Raw genomic sequence first — 15,720 nt, 5'->3', positions numbered from 1 at the left:
TCCGTGATTTTGAGTTGAACAGAGTTCTTAGACCATGAATTGTGTTTGTCTTGGTGACCATGGCTAGCACTCAGTACCGGTGGGCTTGTTACAGAAGCCCAAACTCTTTGAAACATTGTAAAGTTTCTTTGAAATCACTATAGGCGCATATGAGCTTATATAAAAAATGACTGCCAAAGCAATTCTAGTAATTCTAATGCTTTTCTCCAAAATAGCTTCGTTAATAATTTAAAAGAATGAACTACTCTCCACATATGAAGATCCATGAATTCTAGACTTCACACTTAATCCTGATCATAGAAAGAAATACTAATGAATATCGTAGCTTGCTTTAGGCGCGATTAACAAATTATCGTGATTATGGGTACGGTTCTCATGGCATGGTCACGATACGTAAATCCCAATTCGAGTGTGCGTTCCACGTGACTCGACCGTAACTTCAAATAATAATAAAAATAAACATGTTGTAAGTCGCGGGTGCGTTTCACGTGACGCGATTCACAATGTGTACAAAAACAATAGGTGCGCGACATCGCAACTTATTTAAATAAATTCCATAAATATTAAAAGCGGTATAAAAGCGGTAATGCACAAAAGGTTCTAAAACATGTAATAATTCAGATAATTAGGCCAATTATTAATAGTTGAGCGACCGTGCTAAAATCACGAAACTCGAAAATGCCTAACACCTTCTCCCGGGTTAACAGAATTCCTTACCCGATCTTCTGTGTTCGCGGACCATGAATAGAGTCAATTTCCTCGATTTGGGATTTTAAAATAAACCAGTGACTTGGGACACCATAAATATTCCAAGTGGCGACTCTGATTAAACAAATAATCCCATTTCGATTAATGTCACTTTAATGGAAAAAACTCCCCTATCTCCCTCCCCTCGAAAAAAGGAGGTGTGACATATATTATTATTTTCATGATAAGAAAGCGTGTAAAAGCACAAAGGGTAATGCCGTGCCAATTTCACATTATTAATTATTGAATTCTGAAGTGAGGAAGACAGTTAAAGTACGAAGGGTGATGCCGTGTCATTTTTTTATTATCAGCTGCTCATTTTATTGTTGATGAATTAATTGACTGCTACGTGACACTCACTACAAGAAAAACTGCCTTTAAGGAAGGGAAATATGGTCCCTAAAGATCCAATTCTGGCCCTAATAATTCAATTGTGACGGGAATAATCTGGTCGCCACCCGTCGCAATAGCTTCCGCCGCTAAAGGTCTACAACGACGATTTAGAAACCTGGTCGTTAAATGTTTTAAGAGATGAGAGAAAAATCTAGTCGTTAAATACTTTTAGAGACAACATATCTCGTCCCTAATAGACCATTAACATATTATTCCAATATATATATTCTGGTCGATAAATAGTATTAGAGACCAGCCTTTCCGTCCCAAATAGGCAAGCTTAAATATTATGAGAAATATATATTTTCTAGCCGTTAGCACTTTTAGCGACCAGCTTTTACCTGGTCGTAGATTATATTTTGGAGACGAGTCCTACTGGTCCCTATTTAAAATAACTGTAGTAACTTTAACTACCGTATTTCTGGTCTCTTATTAACCACAAGTAGTCCTAAAGCTCGATGTCACAAAAAAGTTAAATTTATAAATAAATATCAAATTGCTACTAAACAGTCTTGATATAAAAAGATATTAATTACAATGTAAACATCCCATGATGTTAGTTTCAATATTTGCTCAACATCTTAACAAAAAACTTAGCTAACATCCTGAGTTAGACAACGATAACAAGTTTTACATAACATTTCTAGCAAAACAATAATGAGCTTGTGTATCTTCCAAACTTGCATTCTTGTAGCTTCAATCTTCAAAACCTGTAAGTAAACAATTTTGAAAATATGATGAATAACTAATTGTAAAATAATATATGTAAAATTACACTTGCAATGGTTAAATTGCTTACTCCAAAAGCAGTCGAAATTCATCAGGTGTTATCCAGCAACATCAACAAGGCTGCAGAAATATAAGAAAAATTAATTAGAAAAGTTTTGGGACGGTAAATCAAACTTCGATTCGAAAAAAACCAGCACTTTATTATTTTGTTTTTTACTGTTCATGCTTCAGATGAAGATGCAGAGTAACACAAAGTTGAAGGTCCAAAGAGAGTGTCATAGAATCAGACATAAGAAGTAAGATGCAGCCAATGAAGGAACAACTTCCAAGTACCATAAATCACTTTTACACCGTATTTGAGCCTAATGTATTCATTTCAAGTTGTCGAGACTACTTCAAGAATGAAATGTCATTAATTGACAATTGTTAGCATGTTGATATTCAGTACATGTTTAAAGATTATGTGATCTTCTTAGTATATCAATCTATGCTAGATATCAACATGTAAAACAAACTTATTTAAATGTAAGAGTTATTCTGCATTAGCTACTTAAAACTTTAAGCATCACGATAACGTGCAAGAAGTATCTTATAGACAATTAGCCTAAACTAGTCCTATACAACTTTGCAAGAACAAAACTAATACAAACTTTGGCATGTTAATCATTTTGGCACATAATGGTCTGGGAATTTGTCCATACGTGTCCTGGAAAGGCTTAGGTAAAGTAAAACGAAGTCACAAGTATGTTTTTATGATACAAACAGTGCACGTCTGCAGCCCAAAAGCTTAAAGAAAAAGTATGTGTGTCCAGAATTGTTATGCAGGCAGCACATGGATACTTCAGAGAAGCTCCTGACCCCAGCTAATGTAACAAGAAATACAGCAAATCAGACTCAACACGGAATGAGAGCTTATTTAAAGAGCAGGCAGTAGAATGGATTTAGTAAAGCATATACTTCTATTACCAAAACACTTAACGTGTTTTAACCACCTAATACTTTGGATTTGCACTTAAAGAACTAACAGAATTCAGCCTTCTTTATGCTTTTTTCCTTACAATGTGGCAAGTCATATCTCTTGCCATGGTGAACAGAAACTTGGGCACACGACTCTTGGATCAATGATGATAGAATTAGTTGTGATAAAAGAATCTCAATACATGGTATAGTGATGGGATTCTTCTGTTTACTCATAGTTTACTCGCTAGTGAAATCAAATAACTGATAGAATCTATAAGATAGAAATGACTATATGTAAATCAACACAAAATTAAAAAGTAAGGTATATTATTACTAACTTCGCCAGCAGACAAAAATAGTCATTTAGTTGAAACAGGCGATGTCGTAGGCGAGACATGTGATTGTTGAGCAGCGAAGAATTCCCTTATTTTCTTCATTTCTTTCATCTGATCTTAAAATATATTCTAACAGAAATAAGATGAGTGGATTCTGATGGCACTAAGCTAGTGGATAGAATGAAGCCACTAATAGAATCCTAAAAAATATGCTTTGCCTTTTTTTAATACCTGAAGTGCTCGTGAACTCAAGAAATGCTACTACTTCAGAATTCAGATAGGGTGGACTAAGGTTGATTTGAATTGTTTACATATTTGGTATGTTTCACTGCTTTTACGATTAAAGATAAGACTGCAATTTTAGGTAATCAAGCATGCCTAACATTTTTTTGGCCTCTGTATGAGCATAATCATTGTTGTATAATGTGCAGAATCTTCTAAAGAATTCTGAACATAATTCAACACGAAATGTAGAAAAAAGTAACACTCCTCCATCCATACTCGTTACGATCATATGCTTACAATCAGAAGACACTAACACAAATAAAAGACTATAAATTAACTTGTAATTAAATATGCTGGTTCCCTAAAACTTGTATACATGGTTCCATTTAGCCTGTTCCGAGATCGAAGTAAGTACTTACACCAAAGAAAAATATAAACAGTATACTTTACGATACAAAATCATCCAAAATAGTCGTGTGCGTCTGAAAGACTACTTCTTGTTAGTTGGTGTGAGCTTATGAATTTTCCTGAGTTCTTAACATGTATTAAGATTCATGTTCCCTGCTATTTCATTTTTCTTACATACAAAGACCCATATTCTCTTGCTTAGTTATATGAAAGAAAAATATATATATGAATACACTGTTAGCTGTATGTTAGACATTACTTGGCTCATAAACTAACTTCTCCTCATAGTTATGCAAAATTAATCAGGTCTTACCTTTGTTAAGTATACCAAAATCTTCTTTCAGAGAGCTTAAAATCTAATGAATTTCAAATATTATCATTTTTTTGGTGCAGTTTTCTTAATCCACCTAAGCTGTTCATAGTACCGTTCAGAGAAATTTACAACACTGATGTTACACAAGGCAGTAACTGCAGAAAGCAATTCTGGATGCCCAATCTCCAGCTACATATAAAGCATGCCATATATGCATCTAATCTGTGTGGAACTCTAATGTCATCAATCAGACAAAAGGTATTTCCAACTACCAACTCTTTTGATAAATAAGATTTCAAGCAGCTAACTACTAGATTAAAGTAAGAGCTAAAACATTTGTAAAATGAAAGTATGTGTCAGATTTTTATTTTTTGAACAGATGAAAATGAATAGTAGAACTTGCAACCCTTGTTTTTTTGAACAAAGAAAATGAAAACCTTTTTCAGATGTAAAATACATACACCAATATATTTATTTCATTGCAGGCAACAAGGAATTGCAATTTTCCCAGATGCTATCTCATTACTGCATTCAGCAACAAGAGGGGTTGCTCTGATGGTAAGCAACCTCCACTTCCAACCAAGAGGTTGTGAGTTCGAGTCACCCCAAGAGCAAGGTGGAGAGTTCTTGGAGGGAAGGATGCCGAGGGTCTATTGGAAACAGCCTCTCTACCTCATGGTAGGGGTAAGGTCTGCGTACACACTACCCTCCCCAGACCCTACTAGTGGGATTATACTGAGTTGTTGTTGTTGTTGTTGTATTGCAGGCAACAAGGAATTGTAATTTTCCCAGATGCTATCTCATTACTGCATTTACATTCAGAGTAGGTACTGACAAATAAGAGAGAAATCAATACACTATTTATGCCATAGGATATTTCACTAACCATCACTCAAAACAAACTGCTGCTAACTCCTGCTCTATATAGATGCAAACCAGACAAGGTTGCAACAGTAACTTTGGTATTTGCAGATGCAAATAAAACATCTCCTACTTCTCAATTGTAGGTCAATTAATAAGCTATTACATATTCTCATTCATGAAATCCAGCATATCTTTAAACTAAATTCTTTCTCGTTGTCTTTTTAAGATTCGCTAAGCACAATATTTTTCTACAAGCCACTAGGTATCATTAAACACAATTTTAGCAATTCAAGAAGGTGCTTTCGGCACTCTTCTATAATACACAAACCAGATTGCTACTTACAGGGATTAGTTAAGTGGGAAAGGCAGAAGCACACATCAACGAAGCAAAAGAAGGCAATTAAAATTTGCCGCAAAGAATGCCGAATCGCAATTTTAAATAAACTTCAGAAAATTAAATTATCAAATTAGGAATCCTAGCCCAATAATTTTTTCACTGATTATACAAAAGAAAAAAAATACCAAAATATGAAACCTTACCAATTTTTTAATGTTAGAGAAGAAGAAGAAGAAGATCGAAGAACTCGAATAAGCGAAGCAACCAGCGAAAAAGAGCAACTTGAAATAGGGGCATACCACGGATTCTCAAACGAGCGAGATGGAAACTTGAGCAGATTCACACACAATCAGATTCACAACTAGTGTTTTGAGAAAATACAGATAAAGGAGACGGGCAAAGCTTGGCGAAATACTAGGGCAGAGCTGATGCGCGCGCGACTTGTGTTGAGAATACATAGAGTTTCTTTACTTTTTAAAGCTTTTTATTCAATATATTAGTTTTGGCGCCTAATTTTTCAGAAAATAATAGTTTTTTAATATTTTGGTATTAGATTTGGGGGCACACTCTTATGGTCAATGCCCCTCAATTATAATTTGGGACCAGTTACTAATTTCTTTAGGGACCAGATTTAGTATCTTCGCAATAAAATAAAGCATTAAGGACCGCAATATAATCTCGTCCCAATAAATATATTTTTTGTGACAAGATTATTAACTCATCCCTAAAAGTTGGTCGTAAATAAAGCTTTTTCTTGTAGTGACTTATCCTGCTGAAATTATTATATCATCCCCCTTCGCATGTTCCCTCCCAAATTTATAAATTGTTATTTATTGTACTATTGTTGCTTCGTAAGTGTACATACTTGTACAAGTTGTTTACGTACGTATCTTGTCATAGCCTCGTCACTACTTTGTCGAGGTTAGGCTCGATACTTATGGAGTACATAGGGTCGGTTGTACTCATACTACACTCTACATTTCTTGTGCAGATTTTGGAGTTGGTCCAAGCGGAGTACCATAGACTTGCTCGAATTCAGCTACTCAGAGGAGACTTGAGGTATAAATGCAGCGTCCGCAGTTTTGAAGTCTCCTTCTATCTTATCTTAGATGTGTATTATCTTTCAAACAGCTTGAATTTTATTTAGACCTTTGTTTGTATTATCCTAGTAGCTCGTGTACTTGTGACACCAGATTCGGGGATGTATTTTGATGATTCGGTTGTTGTGGTTTTCCGCACTTTATTTCAGTAATTGACTTTCGCTTAAATTGATTTGTTTAGAAATGGTTAAGATTTTTCTAACGTTGGCTTGCCTAGCAAGTGAAATGTTAGGCGTCATCACGGTCCAGAAGGTGGGAATTTCGGATCGTGACAAATGTTTTGGCTCTTATCACACATATTAAGGAATTCACCTTTTAGCATTAATTAACTATGATATTGACCATATTAACCTTAATTTATTAATTAAAAATATAACAATTATACTCCTAGGCCTTTACTTCAAGGGCAACTTTGAAAAAAAGAAGTTAATTCTTTCTTGATACTTGAAAAAATAAAATATTTCGGACCATAAAAAAAGGCCAAAAAATTAATTAAATTGGACCGGAGGGAGTAATTATTTGACCGTTTTTAGACCACAAATTTTAAAAATATTTTTTATTTCTTAAATCTTGTGCCCAATTTAAGTGTGTGACATGACTTTCTTCTTTTCTTAAACTTGGTGCCCAATTTGATTGTATTACATGAAATGGAAAGAAGGAAATGCTAGTAATAAATACTTTTTCCGTTCACTTTTACTTATCCAGTATTCTAAAAATAGATTTTAATTTTTACTGTCACTTTTAGCATATCAAGAGAAGATATTTTTTTTTCCTATTATATCCACAGTATTAATTACTTATTTCAAATTATTTTCTCAAATCCTTTAAAAAGATGTATTATTTAATATGTGTATGATAATAAATTATATATTTTATTTATTATTTCTTAAGAGATACAAAGTGAATAGTGGACAATAAAAAGTGAAAAAGAAGGAATAAATAGTAAGGAAAAGATCGCGAGCCGTCTGATAAACGTGCACGGAACACTACAATAATACGCAAGAATAGCGCATGAACCGCAGAATATTAAAGGTAGCGGTGAAATAACTATGGAAATAAATATGAGACAATCACATGTCTCACATGTAATTAACGACTGTTTTTGTGTTCGGGAATGCCATTTTTCTGTACATATTCTTTTACACCTTTTTATTTATTTGTTTATTTATGGAAGTGTGAGATTCGTGTTTGAAGCGTCTATTTTACTTATCAACTCCCGTCCTTGGCCCCCACACCCAACTCCACCATTTAAAGTTGTATATATTCATTCAAAGTCTCTTTATTCTTCTTCATTATCTCCTATCACATCTTGAACTTGTTTCCAACTACTGTTCTTCATTATTAATTCTTTAATATTCTCTTCCTTAATCCTTAATCTGTGGTAGTGTCTGTGGCTGAAGTTGTAAAAAGATGAGAAGAAACTGTAACTTGGAGCTAAGACTTGTTCCTCCTTGTGTTTCAGCTTTTTCTCCTAAAGATTGTACTACGATCCCTTACTTCTCCATGTAAATCTCTCTCTCTCTCTCTCCCCCCATTGAGTTTTGAAGTTCAATCAACCCCTTTTCTGTGATTTCATTGATATTATACTCCCTTTGTTTCAATTTGTGTGATATACTTTGATTGATAAAGAATATAACAAGAAAAAGACTTTTCAAATTGAAAATCAATTATAAATATTTGTGTTTCTATAAATCATCTTGGTAAGTAAAATATTTAAAATTAAATTATTTTTTAATATAGAAATGTAGCATTCTTTTTAAAATATACTAAAAAGAAAAGTGTATCACAAATTGTGACAGGAAAATAGATACGCACATATGGCATCGCTTACATAAAATACCTATCTTTATAGACTAGTTTTATAAATATGCATATGGTATTGATTTTCTTTTCCCTTATATAGGAGGGATAACGAGGGCACAGAAGAGAAGCAACAGCAGCAGCTAACAATATTCTACAATGGAAAAGTTGTGGTTTTTGATGCTACAGAGCTGCAGGTATGTGTATCTATCGATCCCTCTCTTTTTAGTTTCTGTGTTTTTTGTTTACTGGAAGAACAAAACCTTTTAGGCACTTGACTCACTTCAGTATGAATTGGAATGGAGTTTAACTTCCTGTATATGTACCAGATTTTTACATTATTTGATAAGTTAAGAGATAATTATGAACGATTAGTATTTGTTCATAAAAAGTAAAATTAATAACATTATAAAATAAAAAAATATTATTTACTACAAAAAATTCAATTTGAACGTGCGGTTTGGTGGAAATGATCAATTTGTGTACAAATTTTTCTTCTAGTATTATACATTAGTAATGATGCAACTTCATGTCACATTCGCGCAAGGTGGTCCAAAGAAATTTGATAACAAATTTTGAACTGAAATTTCATGTAAATTCATATAAAATAAAATAATTCAACCCAAGAAAGGAAAGTCAGGGTGCCTTTTAACCTTTTTGGGGAGAGGGATGGTCAAGAATTGAAAATAATAGATGGATTTTGGTTAAGGAAGATTCATGTTTTTTTATTTTTCCTAAAACAATATAGGATCAATGACCATACAAAAGAAAATAACTTTCTTCTATAATTTGCAGTGTTTTAAAAGGCATTTTCGGGGCGAGACGTATCAAAAATGCCCCGAGACGATGGTGTGGGGCGAAAGTCTCAAGAGGCGTACGCCCAACAATTCGGGGGTATGCCCGGACGTTTGAGATGCATTTTTGTAGTAAGACGTAAGCCCCAGAGACTTTTTCAAATTAAAACAAAATTTGTTGAATAAATCGTTCATATAATACCCAAATTCTCAAAAGTCAGTTTGCAAGTACTCAAAAGTTTTAAAAAAAAGAACTGGAATATCTTAAATTTAAAAGTAAAGACTTTTTTTTTCTATAAATTGAAGCCCTAATTAATGGTCTTTCCAAATTTTTTATCTTGTCCGCTAGTCTGTTAATATCTCCCAAAAGTAACTAATATTCAAAAAACAAATTACAAATACAAAGAGAACTTCATTCTTCTTCATAGCAACAAGTTTAAAGTTTAAATTGCAGGTTAATCATCCTTTTTGTTCCTCCATGTAGCAAACTTTATTGTTTTCGACTCAAATTACTTGTGTTTGTAAGCATATAATAGATTGTTTTGACTAGTTTTTTATGGGGATGGAGCGCGCGCGCGCGCACACACATATACATATATACATACATATATATATATATATATATATATATATATATATATATATATATATATATATATATATATATATATATATATTTTTTTTTTAATTTTTATGCAATTATACTTGTTTATAAATGTTTAATGTAATTATATTATTTTATAAAATATTACAAATTAAATACCCAAGGGGCTTACGCCCCATGCCTTGGGGCTTAGGCCTCGCTGAGGCATATGCAAAACGTCTCGCCTGACGCTCACGCCTTTTAAAACACTGATAATTTGTAACCTAGTAGCAAGGCTGGTCAGTTATTATATAGGTTAAAATATATTTATAACATACTATTGGTGTATACAAACTTAGTTCCTTTCACATTTGTTACTTTCACGGCTCTGAAAATTGTAATTTCCCTTTAATTTTCTTTCTAACATATTAGTAATTTTTTTAATAATTCCTAATTAATTTATTTTCCTTAATGAAAATGCAGGCGAAAGCAATAATATATCTCGCAAGTAGAGAAATGGAGGAGAATACAAAGACTTCATCACCAATTTCAGAGGCATCATCACCATTGTTACAAACTCAAACTGGTCTTTCCATGAAGAGATCTTTGCAAGGATTTCTGCAAAAGAGAAAGAATAGAATTCAAGCAACTTCTCCATATCATCACTAGCTACTAACAATTACTAATAATATTTGATGATCTTTTATTTCTTTTTTCTTTCATTTTTTTCCTTCTTCTAGTGTGGTTAAACCTTTTTTTCATGTCATTACTTTTTGGTTCTCTAGGCCCGACTAATTTAGATTTGCGGCTCGAAGACCCGCCTGATGACATGCTCTAGATATGTAAATTAGTACTTTCATACAAATATGATGAATATTAGCTTGAGATGAATTTAAATTTGGAGTATGATAAGTAAGGATTCATATAGTCAATCTCTTACTCATTTTGGAGGAATGCGTGATTATTTTTGTTGTATACAGTTATTATGGATGAATTAGGCAATATTTTGCTAATATATGTTTGTTATATCCTTTTTTCTTTCTATTTGATCTTTTCATAAGGAAATACACTAGAGTTACCCGAAAAATAAAGTAGCGGAAAAAGGAAAATACAAATTGTAGGCATCTATTGTTTAATATTTATTTAAAATAATAAAAAGAGATTTGTCAAAATGAGTTTTTAATAGTCAATAAAATTTTAAATAAAGCAAAGATATTTGTGTTTAATATTTTTTAAAAAATTAAAGCTTTATTTGTTAGTATTATTTATTTAAAAAGTACCAATATGATGTGTCATTATTCTAAATATGGGTTTTTTTTATTAGATTAACGAATATGACTTGGCTAATTGATCTGTGAGCTTTGATTTTATAATTTTCATTAATAATATTTCATTTGTCATGGTTAAGAACGTCAACTTGAGATTTTTTCATAGTAATGTTACTAAAAAATTTAATAATACTACCTATATATCTTGAAAATTGACGTTAATGGAAAATTAAATGTACGAATATATTCTAACAATAATAAATAAAATAAAATAAAATAGCTAATTTTAATTATAAGTAAATTACCTAGGAAAAAATATAGTATAAAGTATATAATATAGAAGGTAGTACATAAATGGAAGGATTTATAATAACAATGGCATTATAGACTTTTCGGGTAAAAGTTTTATAAAATCTGGTCAAAGTGACTATTGTAAGAACTAGAGAATAGTAAAATAATTTTTGTGTAAAAAAAGAAAGAAAAGTAACTTTTGGATAATGAACACAAAGCTGAATAATAAAATCTATTCAATGAAAAAGGGTGTCTATTTATAGATGACAAATTTTAAAAGTTAATTGTGTTATTTAAGTATGCCTGCACTAATTTCTAGTTATCGATCTGATTGTTGTATGAATTTTGTATAAGTAAATCTATTCGAAACATAAGGTAAAGTAAAATTTTAAAATTATATTAGTTTTTAATATATAAAAGTATCATTAGTTTTAGAATTGACTAAAAACGAATCAGTCACATTAATTAAGACGGAGAGTACATTATCGTGTAAGTAGCGTAATTATCTACAGGATTATTGCCTATCTTAATCATGAAATAATTTAAAGGTCATTCTTGAAAGGTGCACCTGGTGGGGCTTCTATGACCACCAAAGCAAATCATAGTTTTCATTAAAGTTATATTAATTGTCTGATTTCATAGTTAGCTGATACACATCTAAACTAAAATATAAACCATGTTTTTTTTAAAAAAAAAAAAAACACATAACGCATGTGTTCAATCTGTAATAAGTCGGTAATAGACCAACAGTCGGCTTTCTTGATAATCGTCCCTGTAGTAAGGAATTCTTTTTTTTTCTTTTTGGTCCTTAATGGTTCAGATAATTGAACGGAAGTCTTGACGCAACTGGTAAAGTTGTTGACATGTGACCGGCCAGGAGGTTATGGGTCCGAGCCGTGAAAACAGTCTATTGCAGAAATGTAGGGTAAAGTTGAGTTCAATAGATCCTTGTGGTCCAGTCCTTCCCCGTACCCCGCATTGCGGAAGCTTAATGCATCGGACTACCCTAGAGGTTAAGATAATTGATGAATTCATTCCAATTTAAACAAAAAGTATGTATGCGATCCAGTAAGTTTCGATTGTCCAATAAGTTTGAAATTGTTATAAAATAAAGATTGTAAAGTAAATAAATCGAAGACAAGTATAGAGAGAAATTGATATTTTTATTCAACTTCAAATTGATGTACATAATGAACTGAAAACCCCTATATTTATAGAAGAAAGGAAGCAGATGCAAGACTTTTCAGGAAGCATTAGCGAGGCTTTTCAGGAAGCAGCTGCGAGGCTTTTCTTGAGCTGCTTGTAAGTTGTCTGCATGAGCTGCTTGCAACTTGCATGTTTAATAAGAAGCTGCTGCAAATCATTTCATTGAGTTACTTGCAACCTGCCTGCATCAGCTTCTTGTAGATAAACTTCAATAGAATACCAAATGGATAATTTTTTTCAGGAAGATTATCGATAGCGGAGTAATAAATGCACATCCACATTATAATTATTTTCATAACACTCCCCCTTGTATGTTCATTAAAAGATATTGTGCCTCGTTAAAACTTACTAGGAAAAACCCAGTGAAAAAAATCCTAGTGAAGGAAAAAGTGTACACATATTTAGTAATACACAATTCTAGCTGCCTCATTAAAAACCTTACAAGAAAAACTCCATGGAAAAAACCTTAGTAAGGAAAAAAGAGTACATCGCGTATTTCACTCCCCTGATGAAAACCTTATTCCAAATATTTGAGTCTTCGCATACCAATCTTGTATACCATCTTCTCAAAAGTTGAAGTTGGCAAAGATTTAGTGGACAAATCTGCTGTATTGTCACTTGAATGGATTTGTTGCACATCGATGTCACCATTTTTCTGAAGATCATGTGCGTAGAATAATTTTGGTGAAATGTGCTTCGTTCTATCTTCTTTTATAAATCCTCTCTTTAATTAGGTTATGCACGCAACATTATTTTCATATAATATTGTGGTTTTTTTTTTATCACATTCCAACCCATATTTTTCTCGAATAAAATGAATCACTGATCTCAATCATACGCATTCCCTACTTGCTTCATGAATAACTATTATCTCAGCATGATTTGAAGAAGTAACAGCAATAGATTGCTTTGTGAAGCGCCATGATATGACAATACCTCGGCATGTAAACACATACCCAATTTGAGATCGAACTTCATGGGGATCAGATAAATAACCTGCATCTGCATAACCAATATGATTTGCACCACCTTTGTTAGCATTAGCAAGATACATAAGTGCACCAATTGCACTGAGATAGAGTATTTCAGGACAAGGGGTTCCTTATCCTCTTCCGGAGGTCAGAACAGATCCTTATTCACTTCAAGTGATCGAACATCCATTTGGTGTACTTAATGGGTGCGCTTTATCCATGTAAAAGCGTTTTAAGATATTTTCTGTATAGACAGATTGATGGATAAAGATCATGTATGCTAAATATTCAATTTGCAGACTAAGACAAAGTTTTTCCCTTTGGAGCTCTTCTGGAGTTCCTTTGAGATTTATGTCATTAACATAAACAGCAAGTATAACAAACTCTGATGTTGTTTTCTTTGTAAAAATGCATGGACAAATGCCATCATTTATATAACCTTCATTCATCAATTCAGTGAGGCGATTATACCACATGCGCCCTGATTGTTTTAAATCATACAAAGATTTTTGTAATCTGATTGAGTACATTTCTCGAGACTTTGAATTATATGCTTCAAGCATTTTAAATCTTTTAGGGATCTTTATATAAATTTGATCAAATGAGTCATATAGGTTATGACTTGCATTTAAATGGCATGACATCTTCAGGTTTCTGGACTACAGGTCCGATCCTCACAATATTGTGCACTATATTATATTAAATATATCGTCAACGATCATTTTGTATCGGTTCGCAAGTGACATAACTCGTTGAGATCTCATCACTTTCTTTATTTTCAGGTACCTGAACTTCTTCTGGAGTTTCATGAAATGTTATGTCGTGGGCTCTTTTAGAGCTCATTTCCTCCTCATTATGATCATTATGATCATTTGCTCCTATCCTTTTCAAGGATTGTTACCTTTGGAACCGATCGGTTTACTACGCTTCATGCGTGCAATAAACTTTATCCTTCAGGGACTTTAATTTTAATAGGAGCATTTGCAGCTGAAATATGATATTTAATTTTGGATCAGCAAATGCTTCTGGTATTTGACTTGAATTATGTTCTAAGTGAGGATCATATTAATGATAATTCGATTCAAGTAGCATATTTTCCAGCTATTATTCCATCCCTCAAATGTTAGAAAAACTAACTCATATCCCCAATCTTCTTTGGAAAACCTATCTTTGTGCATTGTGGTAGAGAAATTAATCATATACCACACATCAAAATTTATTAGATAGTAAAAATATTTTGTTTCTGATCCTAAACCAATTGTGAGGGGAGGACTTATCATATTTTGTTGGTCTGATGCATACAAGTGTTGTTGTATGCAATTTAGAAAATCTTAGACCAACACATGAGGCTTTGTTCTCATAATAAATAGTTTAGCCATTAATAGGAGGTATTCAATGCTAAACTAGCTTGGATATAAACCAGCATCATTAAGATGAACTATCTTAATTTCATAATCTGAAAATTATGCTCTTGATTGAGAAAGGCAATTTCAAATGCCAAACTGCAGGTTGACAATAAACACACATATAACCATCTCATATATACATCTATAAGTGGTTCACATGATAGGTGAATGGGCCCATATTCACCTTTTATATATTTTAGAATTCAGAGGTTTTAGTCCCAACTTTATCTGGTATAATCAATTTATTATGAGAACAAGCAACACGAGAGAATTATTGAAGAATCTTCAAGTTCTTCAGTATTGTCACGACCCGAAATTCCCACTGTCGGGACCGTGATGGCGCCTAACATTCCACTTGCTAGGCAAGCCGACGTTAGAGAATTATTAAGCCAATCCTTATTTAATTAAATAAATAACAGCAAATAAGCTAAAATGAAATACAGCGAGTGCAGAATAATATAAAAACTTCATTAATTACTACCACCCGGATCTGGAGTCACAACTCACGAGCTACTATGATTTACTACAAATAGAGTCTCAAAAGGGAAAATACACTATTTGAAGTAAGGAAACAATAAATGATAAAACTAGGAAGAGACTCTAGGGTCTGCGGACGCCAACAGATCTACCTTGGGTCTCCTGACAGCAAATCCAAGTTGCTAAGCCTAACGATCAGCTAGGGACGGTACCAAAATCTGCACAAGAAGTGCAGTATCAGTACAACCGACCCCATGTACTGGTAAGTGTCGAGCCTAACCTCGACGAAGTAGTAACGAGGCTATGACAAGACACCTACATAATAAACCTGTGCAATTTAACAGTATATGTATAAATAACAGCTAAACATATACTATTTGGAGGGGAAACATGCTGAGGGGAATACGAGATAGAGAACTATAGCAGAATGGTAACTTGAACAGTCAATGTACTATGAATCAATAAGAACAAGTAAACACAGTAAAGGAAAAATGCACTGTATCACCCTTCGTA

At 32.9% G+C, this 15,720-nt stretch overlaps 1 protein-coding gene and 1 long non-coding RNA gene across 2 annotated transcripts; one reads left to right on the top strand and one right to left on the bottom strand.

Annotated features, from left to right (window-relative positions):
• Positions 1–1,636: 1,636 nt before the first annotated feature.
• LOC104098165 (uncharacterized) lies at positions 1,637–6,073 on the bottom strand. Its single transcript, XR_686713.4, has 3 exons — positions 5,611–6,073; positions 1,940–1,989; positions 1,637–1,850 (listed from the first exon to the last, which is right to left on the bottom strand). It is a non-coding gene; the product is annotated as an uncharacterized lncRNA (long non-coding RNA).
• A 1,600-nt stretch (positions 6,074–7,673) lies between these two features.
• Positions 7,674–10,520, top strand: LOC104098170 (protein TIFY 5A-like). The gene is made up of 3 exons (XM_070192166.1): positions 7,674–7,916; positions 8,315–8,408; positions 10,072–10,520. The coding sequence occupies exons 1-3, from the start codon at positions 7,822–7,824 to the stop codon at positions 10,255–10,257; spliced, it is 375 nt and encodes a 124-aa protein (XP_070048267.1). The 5' UTR covers positions 7,674–7,821; the 3' UTR covers positions 10,258–10,520.
• The last annotated feature ends 5,200 nt before the right edge of the window (positions 10,521–15,720 follow it).

This window comes from Nicotiana tomentosiformis, chromosome 12 (genome assembly GCF_000390325.3).
Source record: "Nicotiana tomentosiformis chromosome 12, ASM39032v3, whole genome shotgun sequence".
NCBI classification, from domain to species: domain Eukaryota; kingdom Viridiplantae; phylum Streptophyta; class Magnoliopsida; order Solanales; family Solanaceae; genus Nicotiana; species Nicotiana tomentosiformis.
This window is presented reverse-complemented; position numbering and strand designations above follow the sequence as displayed.

Coding starts and splice junctions, on each gene's coding strand:
- LOC104098170 (XM_070192166.1), top strand. CDS start 7,822: ATGAGAAGAAACTGTAACTTGGAGCTAAGACTTGTTCCTCCTTGTGTT. Junction 7,917..8,314: donor ACGATCCCTTACTTCTCCAT/GTAAATCTCTCT, acceptor TCCCTTATATAG/GAGGGATAACGAGGGCACAG. Junction 8,409..10,071: donor TTGATGCTACAGAGCTGCAG/GTATGTGTATCT, acceptor ATGAAAATGCAG/GCGAAAGCAATAATATATCT.